Below are 13,638 nucleotides of genomic sequence, written 5' to 3'. Positions count from 1 at the left end.
CCCAGCTAATTTTTTCTACTTTTAGTAGAGACAGAATCTTGCTCTTCTGCAGGCTAGTCTCAAACTCCTGAGCTCAAGCAGTCCTCCCACCTGCAAAACAGCTTTCTTTTCTATATGTATGTGAGTATATTGGGTATTTTGCTATGTGTATTTTTTTTTTTTTTTAGAGACAGAACACGCTTTGTCGCCCTCAGTTGAGCACTGTGGCATCACAGCTCACAGCAACCTCTAGCTTTGGGGCTTAGGCGATTCTCTTGCCTCAGTCTCCCGAGTAGCTGGGACTACAGGCACCTGCCACAACGCCCCGCTATTTTTTTGGTACAATTTGGCTGGGACCGGTTCAAACCTACCACCCTCAGTATATGGGGCCAGCGCCCTACTCACTGAGCCACAGGTGCCACCCTATCGTTGTTATTATTATTTTTTATTTTATTTTATTTTTTTTGCAGTTTTTGGCCAGGGCTGGGTTTGAACCCGCCACCTCTTGCATATGGGGCTGGCGCCCTACTCCGTTGAGCCACAGGCACCACCCTTTTGCTGTTATTATTGACAGAGGGTCTTGATCTGTTACCCAGGCCAGAGTGTAGAATCACAGGTCACTGTAACCTGAAACACCCAGGATTAAACAATCCTCCTGCCTGAGCCTCCAGAGTTGCTAGGACTACAGGCATGCCACTATGCCTGGCTAAATTTTTTTATTTTTTTATTTTTTTTTTTTCTTCTGAGACAAGAGTCTCAAGCTGTTGGCCTCGGTAGGAGTGCCATGGCAACATAGTTCATAGCAACCTCAAACTCTTGGACTCAAGCGATCCTCTTGCCTCAGTTTTTCTATTTTTAGTAGAGACAGGGTCTCAATTTTTGCTCAGGCTGGTCTCGAACCTGTGAGTTCAAGCAATCCACCCACCTCGGCAACCCAGAATGCTAGATTGTAGGTGTGAGCCACCACACCCGGTCAATTTTTTAATTTTTTTATAAAGACAAGGTCTTGCTATGTTGCCCAGACTGGTCTCCTGGGCTCAGGATCCTCCATAATAGGGGCAGCACCTGTGGCTCAAGGAGTTGGGTGCTATCTCCATATACTGGAGGTGGCAGGTTCAAACCCGGCCCCAGCCAAAATCTACAAAAATAAAATAAAAAATAAAATAAGATCCTCCATAATAAACCTCTCAAATTGGTGGGACTACAGAGATAAGTCACTACACCCAGCCTTTTTTTTTTTTTTTTTTTTGCGACAGAGTGTTACTATGTCACCCTCTATTAATAGAGTGCCCTTGCCTCACAGCTCACAGCAACCTCAAACTCTTGGGCTTAAGCGACTTTCTTGCCTTAGCCTCCCAAGTAGCTGGGACTACAGGCGCCCGCCACAATGCCTGGTTATTTTTTTGGTTATAATTGGCACTGTTGCTTGGCAGGCCTGGGTTGGTCTGAACCTGCCAGCTCTGGTGTATGTGGCTGGTGCCCTAGCCACTGAACAGGCACTGAGCCTTATTTTTTTTTTTTTAATTGATAGGAGAATTGCAAATTCTTTAAAATTCGCCTACTATGCCAGACATGGTGGCTTGTACCTCTAATCCTAGTACTCTGAAAAGATAAGGCTGGAGAATCATTTCAGTTTAGGAATTTTAGACCACCCCAAGCTATAGTAAACCCTATCTCTACTAAAAATAAAAAAATTAGCAGGGCATTCTGGCTGGCACCTTTAGTCCCAGATACTCAAGAGGCTGAAACAAAATCACTTGAACTGAGGAGTCTGCAGTTGCTACACAGCACCCTAGCCTGGGCAACAGAGTGAGATGAGACACTGCTCAAAAAGTAAATAAATAAATAAATAAATATGAAAAAGATAAATTGAAAAAAAAAAAAGAAAAAGATAACTGGACAAGCAAAAAGCTTTGGGTAACAAAAAGTATTTTTCCTCATCGTAAAAAACACAAGACAGCCGGGTGTTGTGGCAGGCACCTGTGGTCCCAGCTACTTGGGAGGCTGAGGCAAGAGAATCGCCTAAGCACAGGAGGAGGTTGTGAGCTGTGACGCCACAGCACTCTACCAAGGGCAATAAAGTGAGACTCTGTCCCTAAAAAAAAAAAAAAAAAAAACACAAGACAAACATATTTTAATCCAAGAAAAGGAAAACTTACTAGCATGCTTGTCTGCAAGCATTATAAGCGTGTTGGAAATATCACGTCTTCTATAAAAGCACACCACTTTTGCTTCCACGTTGCCACTTGCAGTCTATGAAATAGGAAAAATAATGTCATTGGTACTGAATTTTGAAGTCAAATAGTTCATAAAGCAAAACTAGATGCAACATAATTATAAGGTCATTCTTTTTTTTTTTTAGAGACAGAGTTTCATTTTGTCGCCCTCGGTAGAGCGCCGAGGCGTCTCATTCACAGCAACCTCCAGCTCTTGGGCTTAGGCAATTCTCCTGCCTCAGCCTCCGGAGTAGCTGGAACCATGGGTGCCAGCCACAATGCCAGGCTATTTTTTTTTTTTTTTTTTTTTTGCAGCTATAACTGTTTGGTGGGCCAGGCTGGATTCAAACCCGCCAGCTCAGGTGTATGTGGCTGGCGCCTTAGCGGCTTAAGCCACAGGCACCAAGCCAACTCTGATTAACTTTAAGAAATTAATCCCTTGATCACATGTGGCATCTCAGGCCTATAATCCTAGCAACTCTGGGAGGCCCAGGCAGGTGGATTGCTTGAGCTCAGGAGTTCAAGTCCAGCCTGATCAAGAGTGAGACTCTGGGTGGCGCCTGTGGCTCAGTGAGTAGGGCGCCAGCCCCATATACTGAGGGTGGCGGGTTCAAACCCAGCCCCGACCAAACTGCAACAAAAAAATAGCCGGGCACTGTGGCGGGCGCCTGTAGTCCCAGAGGCTTGGGAGGCTGAGGCAAGAGAATCACGTAATCCCAAGAGCTGGAGGTTTCTGTGAGCCGTGTGACACCATGGCACTCTACCGAGGGCAGTAAAGTAAGACTCCGTCTCTACAAAAAAAAAAAAAGAGTGAGACCCTGTCTCTACTAAAAACAGAAAAACTGAGGCAAAAGGATAGCTTGAGCCCAAGAGCTAGAGGTTGCTGTGAGCTACCATGATTCCACCGTACTCAGGGCCACAGAGTGAAATTTTATCTCAAAAAAAAAAAGAAAAGGAGGAAACTAATCCCTAAAACTGTTAAAAACAAACATGATTTACTTAAGACACTTAAACATACATTCTCCAAACCCATTCCTAAAAATCACAGACTAACTGTGAAATTACCCAGTCTTCCTCTAAACATCCTATGTTCGGTTGATGGTGAAGCTCTGTACTGCAGAACAGCTATCATGCAGAATGTACCAGATGACCTGGAAAAGCACTCCCCATCCCAAGGGTGTCTACAAATCCATAACAGTCAATATTCTTAGTAGCACTTAGTTTACATCCACATCTAAAAAAGTATTAAAAGGCTTGAGTTATGAACGCAGAACCACCTATTTGAGTACCGTCTACAATCAATAGGCTCGGTGCCTGCAGCTCAGTGGCTAGGGCGCTAGCCACATACACGGGAGCTGGCGGGTTCGAATGCAGCCCAGGCCCGCCATACAACAAGGAAAACTATAACCAAAAAATAGCCTTAGCTAATAGGCATTGTGGTAAACACCTGTAGCCCCAGCTACTTGGAAGGCTAAGGCAAGAGAATCGCTTAAGCCCAGGAGTTTGAGGTTGCTGTGAGCTATGAGGCCACAGCACTCTACCCAGTGCAACAGCTTAAGACTCTATCTCAAAAAAAAAAAAAAAATAGAATACAATCAATATTCAGTTAGATTGTAATTTATTGCAGCTAGGCCCAGGCTCATACTCTCCTATTTCCTAAGAATTCTAAGGGCTTTCAAGAAGGTCAATCATTCACTACAAAGTTCTTTGTAAAAACACACAGATTACAATAAAATGCTATTGTGATTTCCATATTCAAACAAAGCTGAGAATGAGTTCAGAATTTTTCTGGGCTTACAGGTATATTCAAATATAAAAAAATAAGAATATATATGGGCCGCAAGAAATTAGTCAATTTTATGATGTTCAGCAGCAGTATTCTATAGAAATAGTCCTGTAAAAATATTGTCCCTTAAAATTGAAGTCATATTAAATTCCTAACCAAAAAGCTTCTATATTTCATAATATTGTGATCAAATACATCCTCCAGAAGTAAAGATCCAACAATCTGCTAAATGAACAAGCCAATATTTCCTTCCATTTACATGAAATCAATCAATGACTTTAAGTTTGTTATCATATCATGTTTAGACAAAATGACATTAAAAATCCAAAGCAAAATTACACCTGTGGTGCATCTTACAAGGGTACATGTGAAACTTAGTAAATGTAGAATATAATTGTCTTAACACAATAACTAAGAAAATGCCAGGAAGGCTATGTTAACCAGTGTGATGAAAATGTGTCAAACTGTTTATAAAACCAGTGTATGGTGCCCCATGATCGCATTGATGTACGCAGCTAAGATTTAATATTAATAAAAAATATATATAAACAGGGCAGCGCCTGTGGCTCAGTGAGTAGGGCGCCGGCCCCATATGCCAAGGGTGGTGGGTTCAAACCCAGCCCTGGCCAAACCGCAACAACAAAAAAATAGCCAGGCGTTGTGGTGGGTGCCTGTAGTCCCAGCTGCTCGGGAGGCTGAGGCAAGAGAATCACATAAGCCCAAGAGCTGGAGGTTGCTGTGAGCCCTGTGACGCCACGGCACTCTACCCGAGGGCGGTACAATGAGACTCTGTCTCTACAAAAAAAAAAAAAATATATATATAAACAAACAAAGAAAAAACCAAAGCAAGAGTTTTGAGACATTTTTCTGCCTCACTAGTAAGTTCCTCCAATAAGAATGCTCCACAAACTAATTAAATTCTATTTTTTCTTTGTTTTTTGTTTTTTTCTTTTGCAGTTTTTGGCCGGGGCTGGATTTGAACCCACCACCTCCAGTATATGGAGCCAGCGCCCTACTCCTTTGGGCCACAGGCACCACCTCTTTTTTTTTTTTCAAGACAATGTGTCATTCTGTCAACCTGGGTAGTGTCCTGGTGTCATAGCTAACAGCAATTCAAACTCTTGGGCTTGGTTTGGCGCCTGTGGCTCAAGCGGCTAAGGTGCCAGCCACATATACCTGAGCTGGCGGGTTTGAATCCAGCCCAGGCCTGCCAAACAACAATGATAGCTGCAACCAAAAAAAATAGCCGGGTGTTGTGGCGGGCACCTGTAGTCCCAGCTACTTGGGAGGTGGAGACAGGAGAATCACTTGAGCCCAGGAGTTGGAGGTTGCTGTGAGCTGTGATGCCACGGTACTCTACCCAGGGCGACAGCTTTAGGCTCTGTCCCAAAAAAAACAAAAAAAAAAACCCTTGGGCTTGAGTGATCCTAATGCCTCTGCTTCCCAAGTAGGTAGAACTAGGACTATAGGGCCTGCCACAAGGCCTGGCTAATTTTTCTATTTTTAGCAGAGACAGGGGTCTCACTCTTTCTCAGGCTCATCTCTGATCTTGAAATCCTGAGCTCAAGCGATCCTTCTGTGTCAGCCTCCATGAGTGCTAGGATTACAGGTGAGAACCCTCATTTTTTTTTAACAATATACAAGAGGTCAGGTGCAGTGGTTCATTCATGTCTTTAATCCCAGCCCTCTAGGAGGCCAAGAGGGGAGTATCTCTTGAGCTCAGGAGAGGTTGCTGTGAGCTATGCTGACGTTATGGAGTTCTAGCCCCAAAGACACACAGACCTGTCTGCGGTGCTAGAGGGAAAAGTTGGAAAGGTATGAAGAGCCACAATGAACATTAATTTCTTTCCTTTGGTCTTTTCTCTATTTAAGGTGCACCCTCTAACACAGTAGTCCTCAACCTTCCTAATTGCCACAACCCTTTAATACAGTTCCTGTGGGTCTCAACCCACAGGTTGAGAAGCACTGCTCTAAAATATCTATTCTGGCTCAGAGCCTATAGCTCAGCGGCTAGGGTGCCAGCCACATACACCGGAGCTAGGAGGTTCAAACCCAACCCAGGCCTGCCAGACAACAGTGACAGCTACAACAAAAAAATGGCCAGGCATTGTGGAGAGCGCCTGTAGTCCCAGCTACTTGGGAGGATGAGGCAAGAGAATCCGCTTGAGCCCAGGAGTTTGAGGTTGCTAAGAGCTGTGATGCCACAGCACTCTACCAAGGGCGACATAATAAGACTCTGTCTGAAAATAAATAAATAAATAAATAAATAAATAAAATAAAATACCTGGGCGGCGCCTGTGGCTCAACGGGTAGGGCGCCGGTCCCATATGCCGGAGGTGGCGGGTTCAAGCCCAGCCCCGGCCAAAAAAAATAAAATAAAATAAAATAAAATACCTGTTCTGGGCCAGCGCCTGTGCTCAGTGAGTAGGGCAGAGGCCCCATATACCAAGGGTGGTGGGTTTGAACCCAGCCCCAGCCAAACTGCAACAAAAAAATAGCCGGGCATTGTGGCAGGCACCTGTAGTCCCAGCTACTCCGGAAGCTGAGATAAGAGGATCGCCTAAACCCAGAAGTTGGAGGTTGCTGTGAGATGTGACGCTACAGTACTCTATCGAGGGCAATAAAGTCAGACTGTCTATAAATATATAAAAAAATTATTCTATTCTGGGCGGCGCCTGTGGCTCAGTCGGTGGGGTGCCGGCCCCATATACCGAGGGTGGCAGGTTCAAACCCGGCCCCGGCCAAACTGCAACCAAAAAATAGCCGGGCGTTGTGGCGGGCGCCTATGGTCCCAGCTGCTCGGGAGGCTGAGGCAAGAGAGTCGCTTGAGCCCAGGAGTTGGAGGATGCTGTGAGCTGTGTGAGGCCACGGCACTCAACCGAGGGCCATAAAGTGAGACTCTGTCTCTACAAAAAAAAAAAAAAAAAAAAAATTATTCTATTCTGTCAACACATTTACTAAAATATCCCAATACTGAGTTTCTCTTTTTTTTTTTTTTTTTGAGACACAGTCTCATTTTGTCACCCTCAGTAGAGTACCATGGTGTCACAGCTCACAGCAACCTCAAACTCCTGGGTTTTAACAATTCTCTTACCTCAGCCTCCTGAGTAGCTAGGACTATAGGTGACTGCCACAACGCCCAGCTATTTTTCAGAGATGGGGTCTCGCTCTGGCTCAGGCTGGTCTCGAACTCATGAGCTCAGGCAATCCACCCGCCTCAACCTCCCATAATAGTGATAGGATTGGGCAGTGCCTGTGGCTCAGTGGGTAGGGTGCCAGCCCCATATACTGAGGGTCGTAGGTTCAAACCCAGCCCAGCCAAACTGCAACAAAAAAATAGCCGGGTGTTGTGGTGGGTGCCTGTAGTCCCAGCTACTCAGGAGGCTGAGGCAAGAGAATCCACCTAAGTCCAGGAGTTGGAGGCTGCTGTGAGCTGTGTAACACCATGGCATCTACCAAGGGTGATAAAGTGAGACTCTGTCTCTACCAAAAAAAAAAAAAAAAGTGATAGGATTACAGGCGTTAGCCATGGCACCGAGCCCAATAATGAGTTTTTCTTAAGTTCTAGATCCTTATCAGTCAACCTCATATTCATGTCTGTTTCTACCCCAGACTTAGAAAGTGTGTTATTTACTACATATACCCAGGCTTACCCTGGTGAAATACTTAAAAAAAAAAAAAAAAAATGAATAGGGACTGGGTATAGTGGCTCATGTCTGTAATCCTAGCACTCCAGGAGGCTGAGGCAAGTGAACTGGTTGAACTCAGCAGTTCAAGACCAGACTTAGCAAGAACAAGACCCTGTCTTTACTAAAAATAGAAAAATCAGCTGTGTTGTGGCAGGTTCCTGTAATTCTAGCTACTGAGGAAGCTGAGTCAAGAGAATCACTTGAGGGCGGCACCTGTGGCTCAGTGAGTAGGGTGCTGGCCCCACATGCCGAGGGTGGCGGGTTCAAACCCAGCCCTGGCCAAACTGCAACAAAAAAATAGCCGGGCGTTGTGGCGGGCACCTGTAGTCACAGCTACTCGGGAGGCTGAGGCAAGAGAATCGCTTAAGCCCAGGAGTTGGAGGTTGCTGTGAGCTGGGTGAGGCCACGGCACTCTACCGAGGGCCATAAAGTGAGACTTTGTCTCTAAAAAAAAAAAAAAATAGAAAAAATAACTGGGCATTATGGTGGGAGCCTATAGTCCCAAATACTACTCCTGAGGCTGAGGCAAGAGGACTGCTTGAACCTAGGAGTTGGAAGTTGCTGTGAACTAGGTTGATGACATGGGACAGTAACCCCCAATAGAGTGAGACTCTCACCAAAAAAAAAAAAGTTTTATTTTACTTGAACCAATGATACAAATCTACATTTTACTAAACTGTATCCTTCTTAGTAAGCCTGGTCCTGAATTTTACAAATTCCCTTCATTACTATATTCTTGGTCTGATCTAATGGCTCACACCTGTTATCTCAGCACCTTGGGAAGCCAAGGTAGGAAGATCACTTGCTGCCAAGAGTTTAAGACTGACCTGGGAAACACAGTGAGACACCATCTCTACAAAGAAATTTTAAATTAGCCTGTGGTGGTGCCACATGCCTGTGGCAGCTATTTGAGAGATTAAGGTGGGAGGACTGCTTGAGACTAGGAGTTCAAGGTTATAGTGAGCTATAATCGCACCATTGTAGTCTTGGGTGACAGAACAAAACCTGTCTCTTAACAAAAAAAGGATTGGGTGGCCGAGGTGCCTTATGCTATAATCCTAGCACTTTGGGAGGATAAATGGATAAGGCAAGTGGATAGCTTGCGCTTAGGAGTTTAAGACAGGCCTGAACAAGAGCAGGACTCCATCTCTATTAAAAATAGAAAAACCAGCTGGGCACAGTGACAGGTACCTGTGGTCTCCGCTCTTCTGGGGTCTGAGGCAGGAGGACTGCTCAAGCCCAAGAGTTTGAGGTTGCTATGAGATAGGACACACCAGAGCACTCTTCCCAGGGTGGCAGAGTGAGATGCTATCTCCTCAAAAAGGTTATATTCCCCGGCTTACTTTTTTTTTGCTAACAGGTTATAGGTGGGTTTAAACCCAGCTTACTCCTTCTAAAGCTAGAAGATGAAAATATTAACTAGAGGGTGGCGCCTGTGGCTCAAAGGGATAGGGCACCAGTCCCATATGCTGGAGGTGGTGGTTTCAAACCCAGCCTCGGCCAAAAAACACAAAAAAAAAAAAAAAAAAAAAGAAAATATTAACTAGAAAGGGAAAAATATACATTATGACTCTAAATGTAAAAAGAAACTGAGTTACAGAAGTGACCTGACCTACTCTTTGAGAGGCTCAGAGCAATTTGAAGAAATCCGCACTTTAAAATATATTCAATATAGGGCGGCACCTGTGGCTCAAAGGAGTAGGGCGCGGGACCCATATGCCAAGGTGGCAGGTTCATACCCAGCTCCGGCCAAAAACTGCAAAAATAAATAAATAAAATATATTCAATATAGTCCCAGCTACTCAGGAGGCTAAGGCAAGAGAACCGCCTAAGCCCAGGAGTTGGAGGTTGCTGTGAGCTGTAACACCACACCACTCTACCAAGGGCAATAAAATGAGACTCTGTCTCTAAAAAGAAAAAAAATAATAAAATAAAATAAAAATATTCAATAACAAGCCAGGGGGTGGGGCACAGTGGCTCACGCCTATAATCCTAACACTCTGGGAGCAGGAGGTGGGTGAATTGCTTGAGTTCAAGACCGGCCTGAGCAAAAGCAAGACCCCATTTCTAAAAAGTAGCCAGACACTGTGGCAGATGCCTATACTCCCAGCTATTCCGGAGGCTGAGACAAGTGAATCGCTTAAGCCCAGGAGTTTGAGGTTGCTATGAGCTATGACACCAGACACTCTACCCAAGTCAACAAAGTGAAATTCTGTCTCAAAAAAAAAAAACAGGCTAGGGGCGGTGGTTCGGGCCTGTAATCCTAGCACTCTGGGAGGCCAAGACAGATGGATTGCTTGAGCGCAAGAGTTCAAGACCATGGCTCTGCGCCTATAGCTCAGCAGCTAGGGTGCCAGCCGAATACACCTGAGCTGGTGGGTTCAAACCTAGACCAGGCCTGCAAAACAATGAGAACTGCACTCTCATCTTTGCTGATGTTGGTGAAATTAAAAAAAGAAAAAAATGACAACTGCAACAAGAAAAAATAGCTAGGCATTGTGACAGGCACATGTAGTCCCAGCTACTTAGGAGGCTGAGGCAAGAGAATCACTTAAGCCCAAGAGTTTGAGATTGCTGTGAGCTGTGATGTCACAGCACTCTACCGAGGGCAACATAGTAAGACTCTGTCTCAAAAAAAAAGGAGCTCAAGACCAGCCTGAGCAAGAGTGAGACCCCCCCATAAAAATTGCTAGGCATCGGACGGCACCTGTGGCTCAGTTGGTAAGGTGCCGGCCCCATATACTGAGGGTGGCAGGTTCAAACCCAGCCCCGGCTGAACTGCAACAAAAAAATAGCCGGGCGCTGTGGTGGGCGCCTGTAGTCCCAGCTACTTGGGAGGCTGAGGCAAGAGAATCGCTTAAGCCCAGGAGCTGGAGGTTGCTGTGAACCATGGCATGGCACTCTACCGAGGGCCATAAAGTGAAACTCTGTCGCTACAAAAAAAAAAAAAAAATTACTAGGCATCGTGGATGGAGGGCGCCTGTACTCGCAGCTTCTTGGGCGAATGAGGCAAAAGGATCGCTTGAGCTCAAGAGTTTGAGGTTGCTGTGATCTATGATGCCAGGGCACTCTACCCAGAGCAACAGAATGAGACTCTTTCTAAAAACAAATGCATAAATAAATAAATAAATTCAACAATAATATTTAATATCAGAGAGTAAAATATAATTATAAAACACAGAAAAATACTCAGATTCTTGGATAGCTCTCTAATCTGAAATCTCTACTTTCAGAGAGCCTGGGGCTTAAAGTTAAATCACTTCTTATGCCTTTACCAAATTACCCTTCAATGGAAAACAAATTATTTTATAATTTGTATACCTTGTTGAGTTCTTCTATCCTTCTGATTAGGTAGGGGTTGCTGGAGGAATTCTCAAAGTAGACATAATCTATAATTAAAATACAGAATTTAATCTTTTCAACTTTTTGTTCAACAAAAAGTTCACATTTGTCAATCTACGACTTTGTATGCTAGGCGGTTCACTTTCAAAATTAAGCTTATAATTCATTCACTGGTAAAAGCAAACAATATATTCTCTCATATGCCTGCTATTCACAGACCTTTATTTTCCTGACATTTTCATTTCAATTAATGTTTTATCAAGTTCTCCTAGACTTTTGTCCCAATATGCCATTTGTTTAGTAACAAAACAACAGTTCTCATATCAAGTAATCAGGGCTCACTGAACATGTGTCTTCTGTACTTTAACTACTCCTACATCTTTTCCCTCCAATCCAATTTGCCCTAGAGTGTGCCTCTCCCACAAAATGATTGACCTAAGACAAATTCAAAGCATATAAGGCTTAACAGCTCAAACTCCATTTCAATCACTAGGTTAAAAAAATATATCAGGTGAACAGAGCAGGTGACAGGAAGAAGGCAGACATACTTTTGCACAGTCTATCTGGGAAGATGAAGGAAAAGGAGGGGAGCGGTCACTTTCTGAGACAAAGTGCTCTAGGGGTGATAGTAGATCTTTTTTACCCTTTTAACTACCATATTTAATCCAGATCAACTGTGGGTCTCATTTATTATAAAGCAATTGCTTCAGGCTTTCAACAAAAAGGATAAAAATTTTCCAAGTGTTGTACTTCCTCTTCTCAAACAGGATCACTGGAAACTTCCCACTGTGTGTTTATTGGAGAGGCTGGACTGCATTGTTGTTGTCTAGATCTTAGTGGCTCATTCCCGGCTCTCTCCCGCAAAGTGGCCTCATTTAGCCAGGCCATTCCTACCACCTTCCATCAGAAGCTCGGCTAATGAGCAGAGAAGGAAGAGCCAGTCTCACACACAAACACGCCACTTATCTGAATTATTATTTTACCAGGAAAGAGGGAGGAGGGCGTCGTGAGTAGGGAGAAAGTTTGTTTGACCTTATTTCTCTTCTGCAGAAGGCTGGGAAGGAGGCAGACAGGAGAGCAAACGTCCAGGCAGAGCTCAACTCCCCACCTCTGGCTGCGTTTCCCTGACCTTCCTAAGCCCAATTCTTGGGGGGGGCTGGACAAGACACGGAAGGGGGCGAGGAAGGGAGGTGCAGGGCCCTGGCCCTAAGAACTGGCCTCGCCAGCTGGCCTAGGCAAGGCCCCCATCGCCCCCGCCCCCACCCCCACCCCACAGTCCCACTGAGGGGAGGAGTAGAGGGGGATGTCCCCCCAGCCTCTCCAGCCCCCACTGCCTAGAAGTCACGCAAGGGAAAGGCCACCCAGTTAGAGCGTCTCGACGGGCCCTACCCCCACAGGGGTTTCATGGAGGGGGGCATCTAATAATTCATACCCCCAAGTACAGGCCTGGCCTTGGAAACTGGGCTGGGTGTGAGGGCGTCGGTGGGCCCCGGCCCCTTGCGGGCCACCGCGGGGGAGGGGGAAGGGTGGGGGTGGGGAGTCCCGGCCCCTCTGCGGGCCCCGGCGCCCCCGCCCCCTGCGCCCTCATCTCGGGCGCCCGCGGCTCCGGGCAGTTGGCGTGCGCTCGCCCCGACCCCCAGCTCCCGGAGCCCGCTCCCCCACGGGCCGGGTCGGGCTAAGCCTTCCTACCTCCGACCCGGTACATGTTGGCCGCCATGTCCGCCCGCCCGCCCGCGGAGCCCGAGTCGAGCCCCGCCCGCCGCCGCCTCCTCAGCCTCAGCCTCGACCGCCGCTCCCGCTGCCGCTGCCGCCGCCGCCGCCGCCACCGCCACCTCGCCACGGGGGGGAGGGGAGGGAAAGGAGGGGACGAGGGGAGGGGAATTGAAGGGGAGGGGAAACCAACGGGTGGGGGCTGGTGCTGCCCCCAGCTGGGCGAGCGAAGTGGGCTTCGCGGGGGACCGGAGCGCCGCTGGGCCAGCAGGAATTGAGGGGAAGAGGGGTGCAGGTTGTGGGGCCTTGCGGGAAGTAGAGGGTCTTGGGAATAGGGTCCTGTTCTAATTGGAGGCCTGCACTTGCAAATGCGGACCTGCGGCTCCTAAACAAGTGGGATGTCCTTGCTAGTATAATGGTTAGTAAAAAAAAAAAAAGTGGGATGGGAGTTAGGGCTCAGCCTCTCTGGAGCGCCTCCCAGGGCACCCCATCACCTGCCCGCCCTGAGACAGGTCCTCGCTCCTTGCTTATGTCCCTGGGGAACTGCAGTGTTTGTGACCCCAAGTATGCCAGCGCCAGTCCCTTTGCAAACTGTGGGATGCACGCGCAGGCAGGAGGAAACATTGCTCTGGGGAGGCTAATGTGACGGCCCCAGATCCTGCAGGAAGATTCTAAGTGCTTTCCTTCCCTCCGCCCCCGCCCCCCCCACCCCGTCAGGGATCCAGCTGGAGTTAAGAGTTAGAAAAAATGGCTCCCTTCCAACTGCACTATTTTTCACCCCAAACCTGGGCTGAGGGGAACCAACTTCCCTGCACCAAGACAAAGGCCTTCCCTTTAGACAGCCCTTACATACACTGCTTTTATGGGAAAAGACCTTCAGGAGGAGGGAGGCTTGCTTTGTCCACGGAGGAACATG

The 13,638-nt window shown here is 46.7% G+C and overlaps 1 protein-coding gene across 5 annotated transcripts in view; it reads right to left on the bottom strand.

Moving 5' to 3' along the window:
- MTA3 (metastasis associated 1 family member 3) overlaps positions 1 to 12,934 on the bottom strand; it is a 190,223-nt gene extending 177,289 nt beyond the window's left edge. For 2 of the 5 annotated variants that reach the window (XM_053588514.1, XM_053588517.1), the window contains exons 1-3: positions 12,702 to 12,817; positions 10,992 to 11,059; positions 2,139 to 2,232 (exon numbers count right to left, since the gene is read on the bottom strand). In XM_053588514.1, the coding sequence (XP_053444489.1) occupies positions 2,139 to 2,232; positions 10,992 to 11,059; positions 12,702 to 12,729 (190 nt within the window). In that variant the 5' untranslated portion in view covers positions 12,730 to 12,817. Of the gene's footprint in view, positions 1 to 2,138; positions 2,233 to 10,991; positions 11,060 to 12,044; positions 12,102 to 12,701 lie in introns of those variants that run through there. The other 3 variants (XM_053588513.1, XM_053588516.1, XM_053588515.1) reach the window with 3 other exon arrangements.
- Positions 12,935 to 13,638: the final 704 nt, after the last annotated feature.

This window comes from Nycticebus coucang, chromosome 4, assembly GCF_027406575.1.
Source record: "Nycticebus coucang isolate mNycCou1 chromosome 4, mNycCou1.pri, whole genome shotgun sequence".
NCBI lineage: Eukaryota > Metazoa > Chordata > Mammalia > Primates > Lorisidae > Nycticebus > Nycticebus coucang.
The sequence above is the reverse complement of the archived record's forward strand: the minus strand, read 5'-3'. Positions and strand labels throughout refer to the sequence as shown.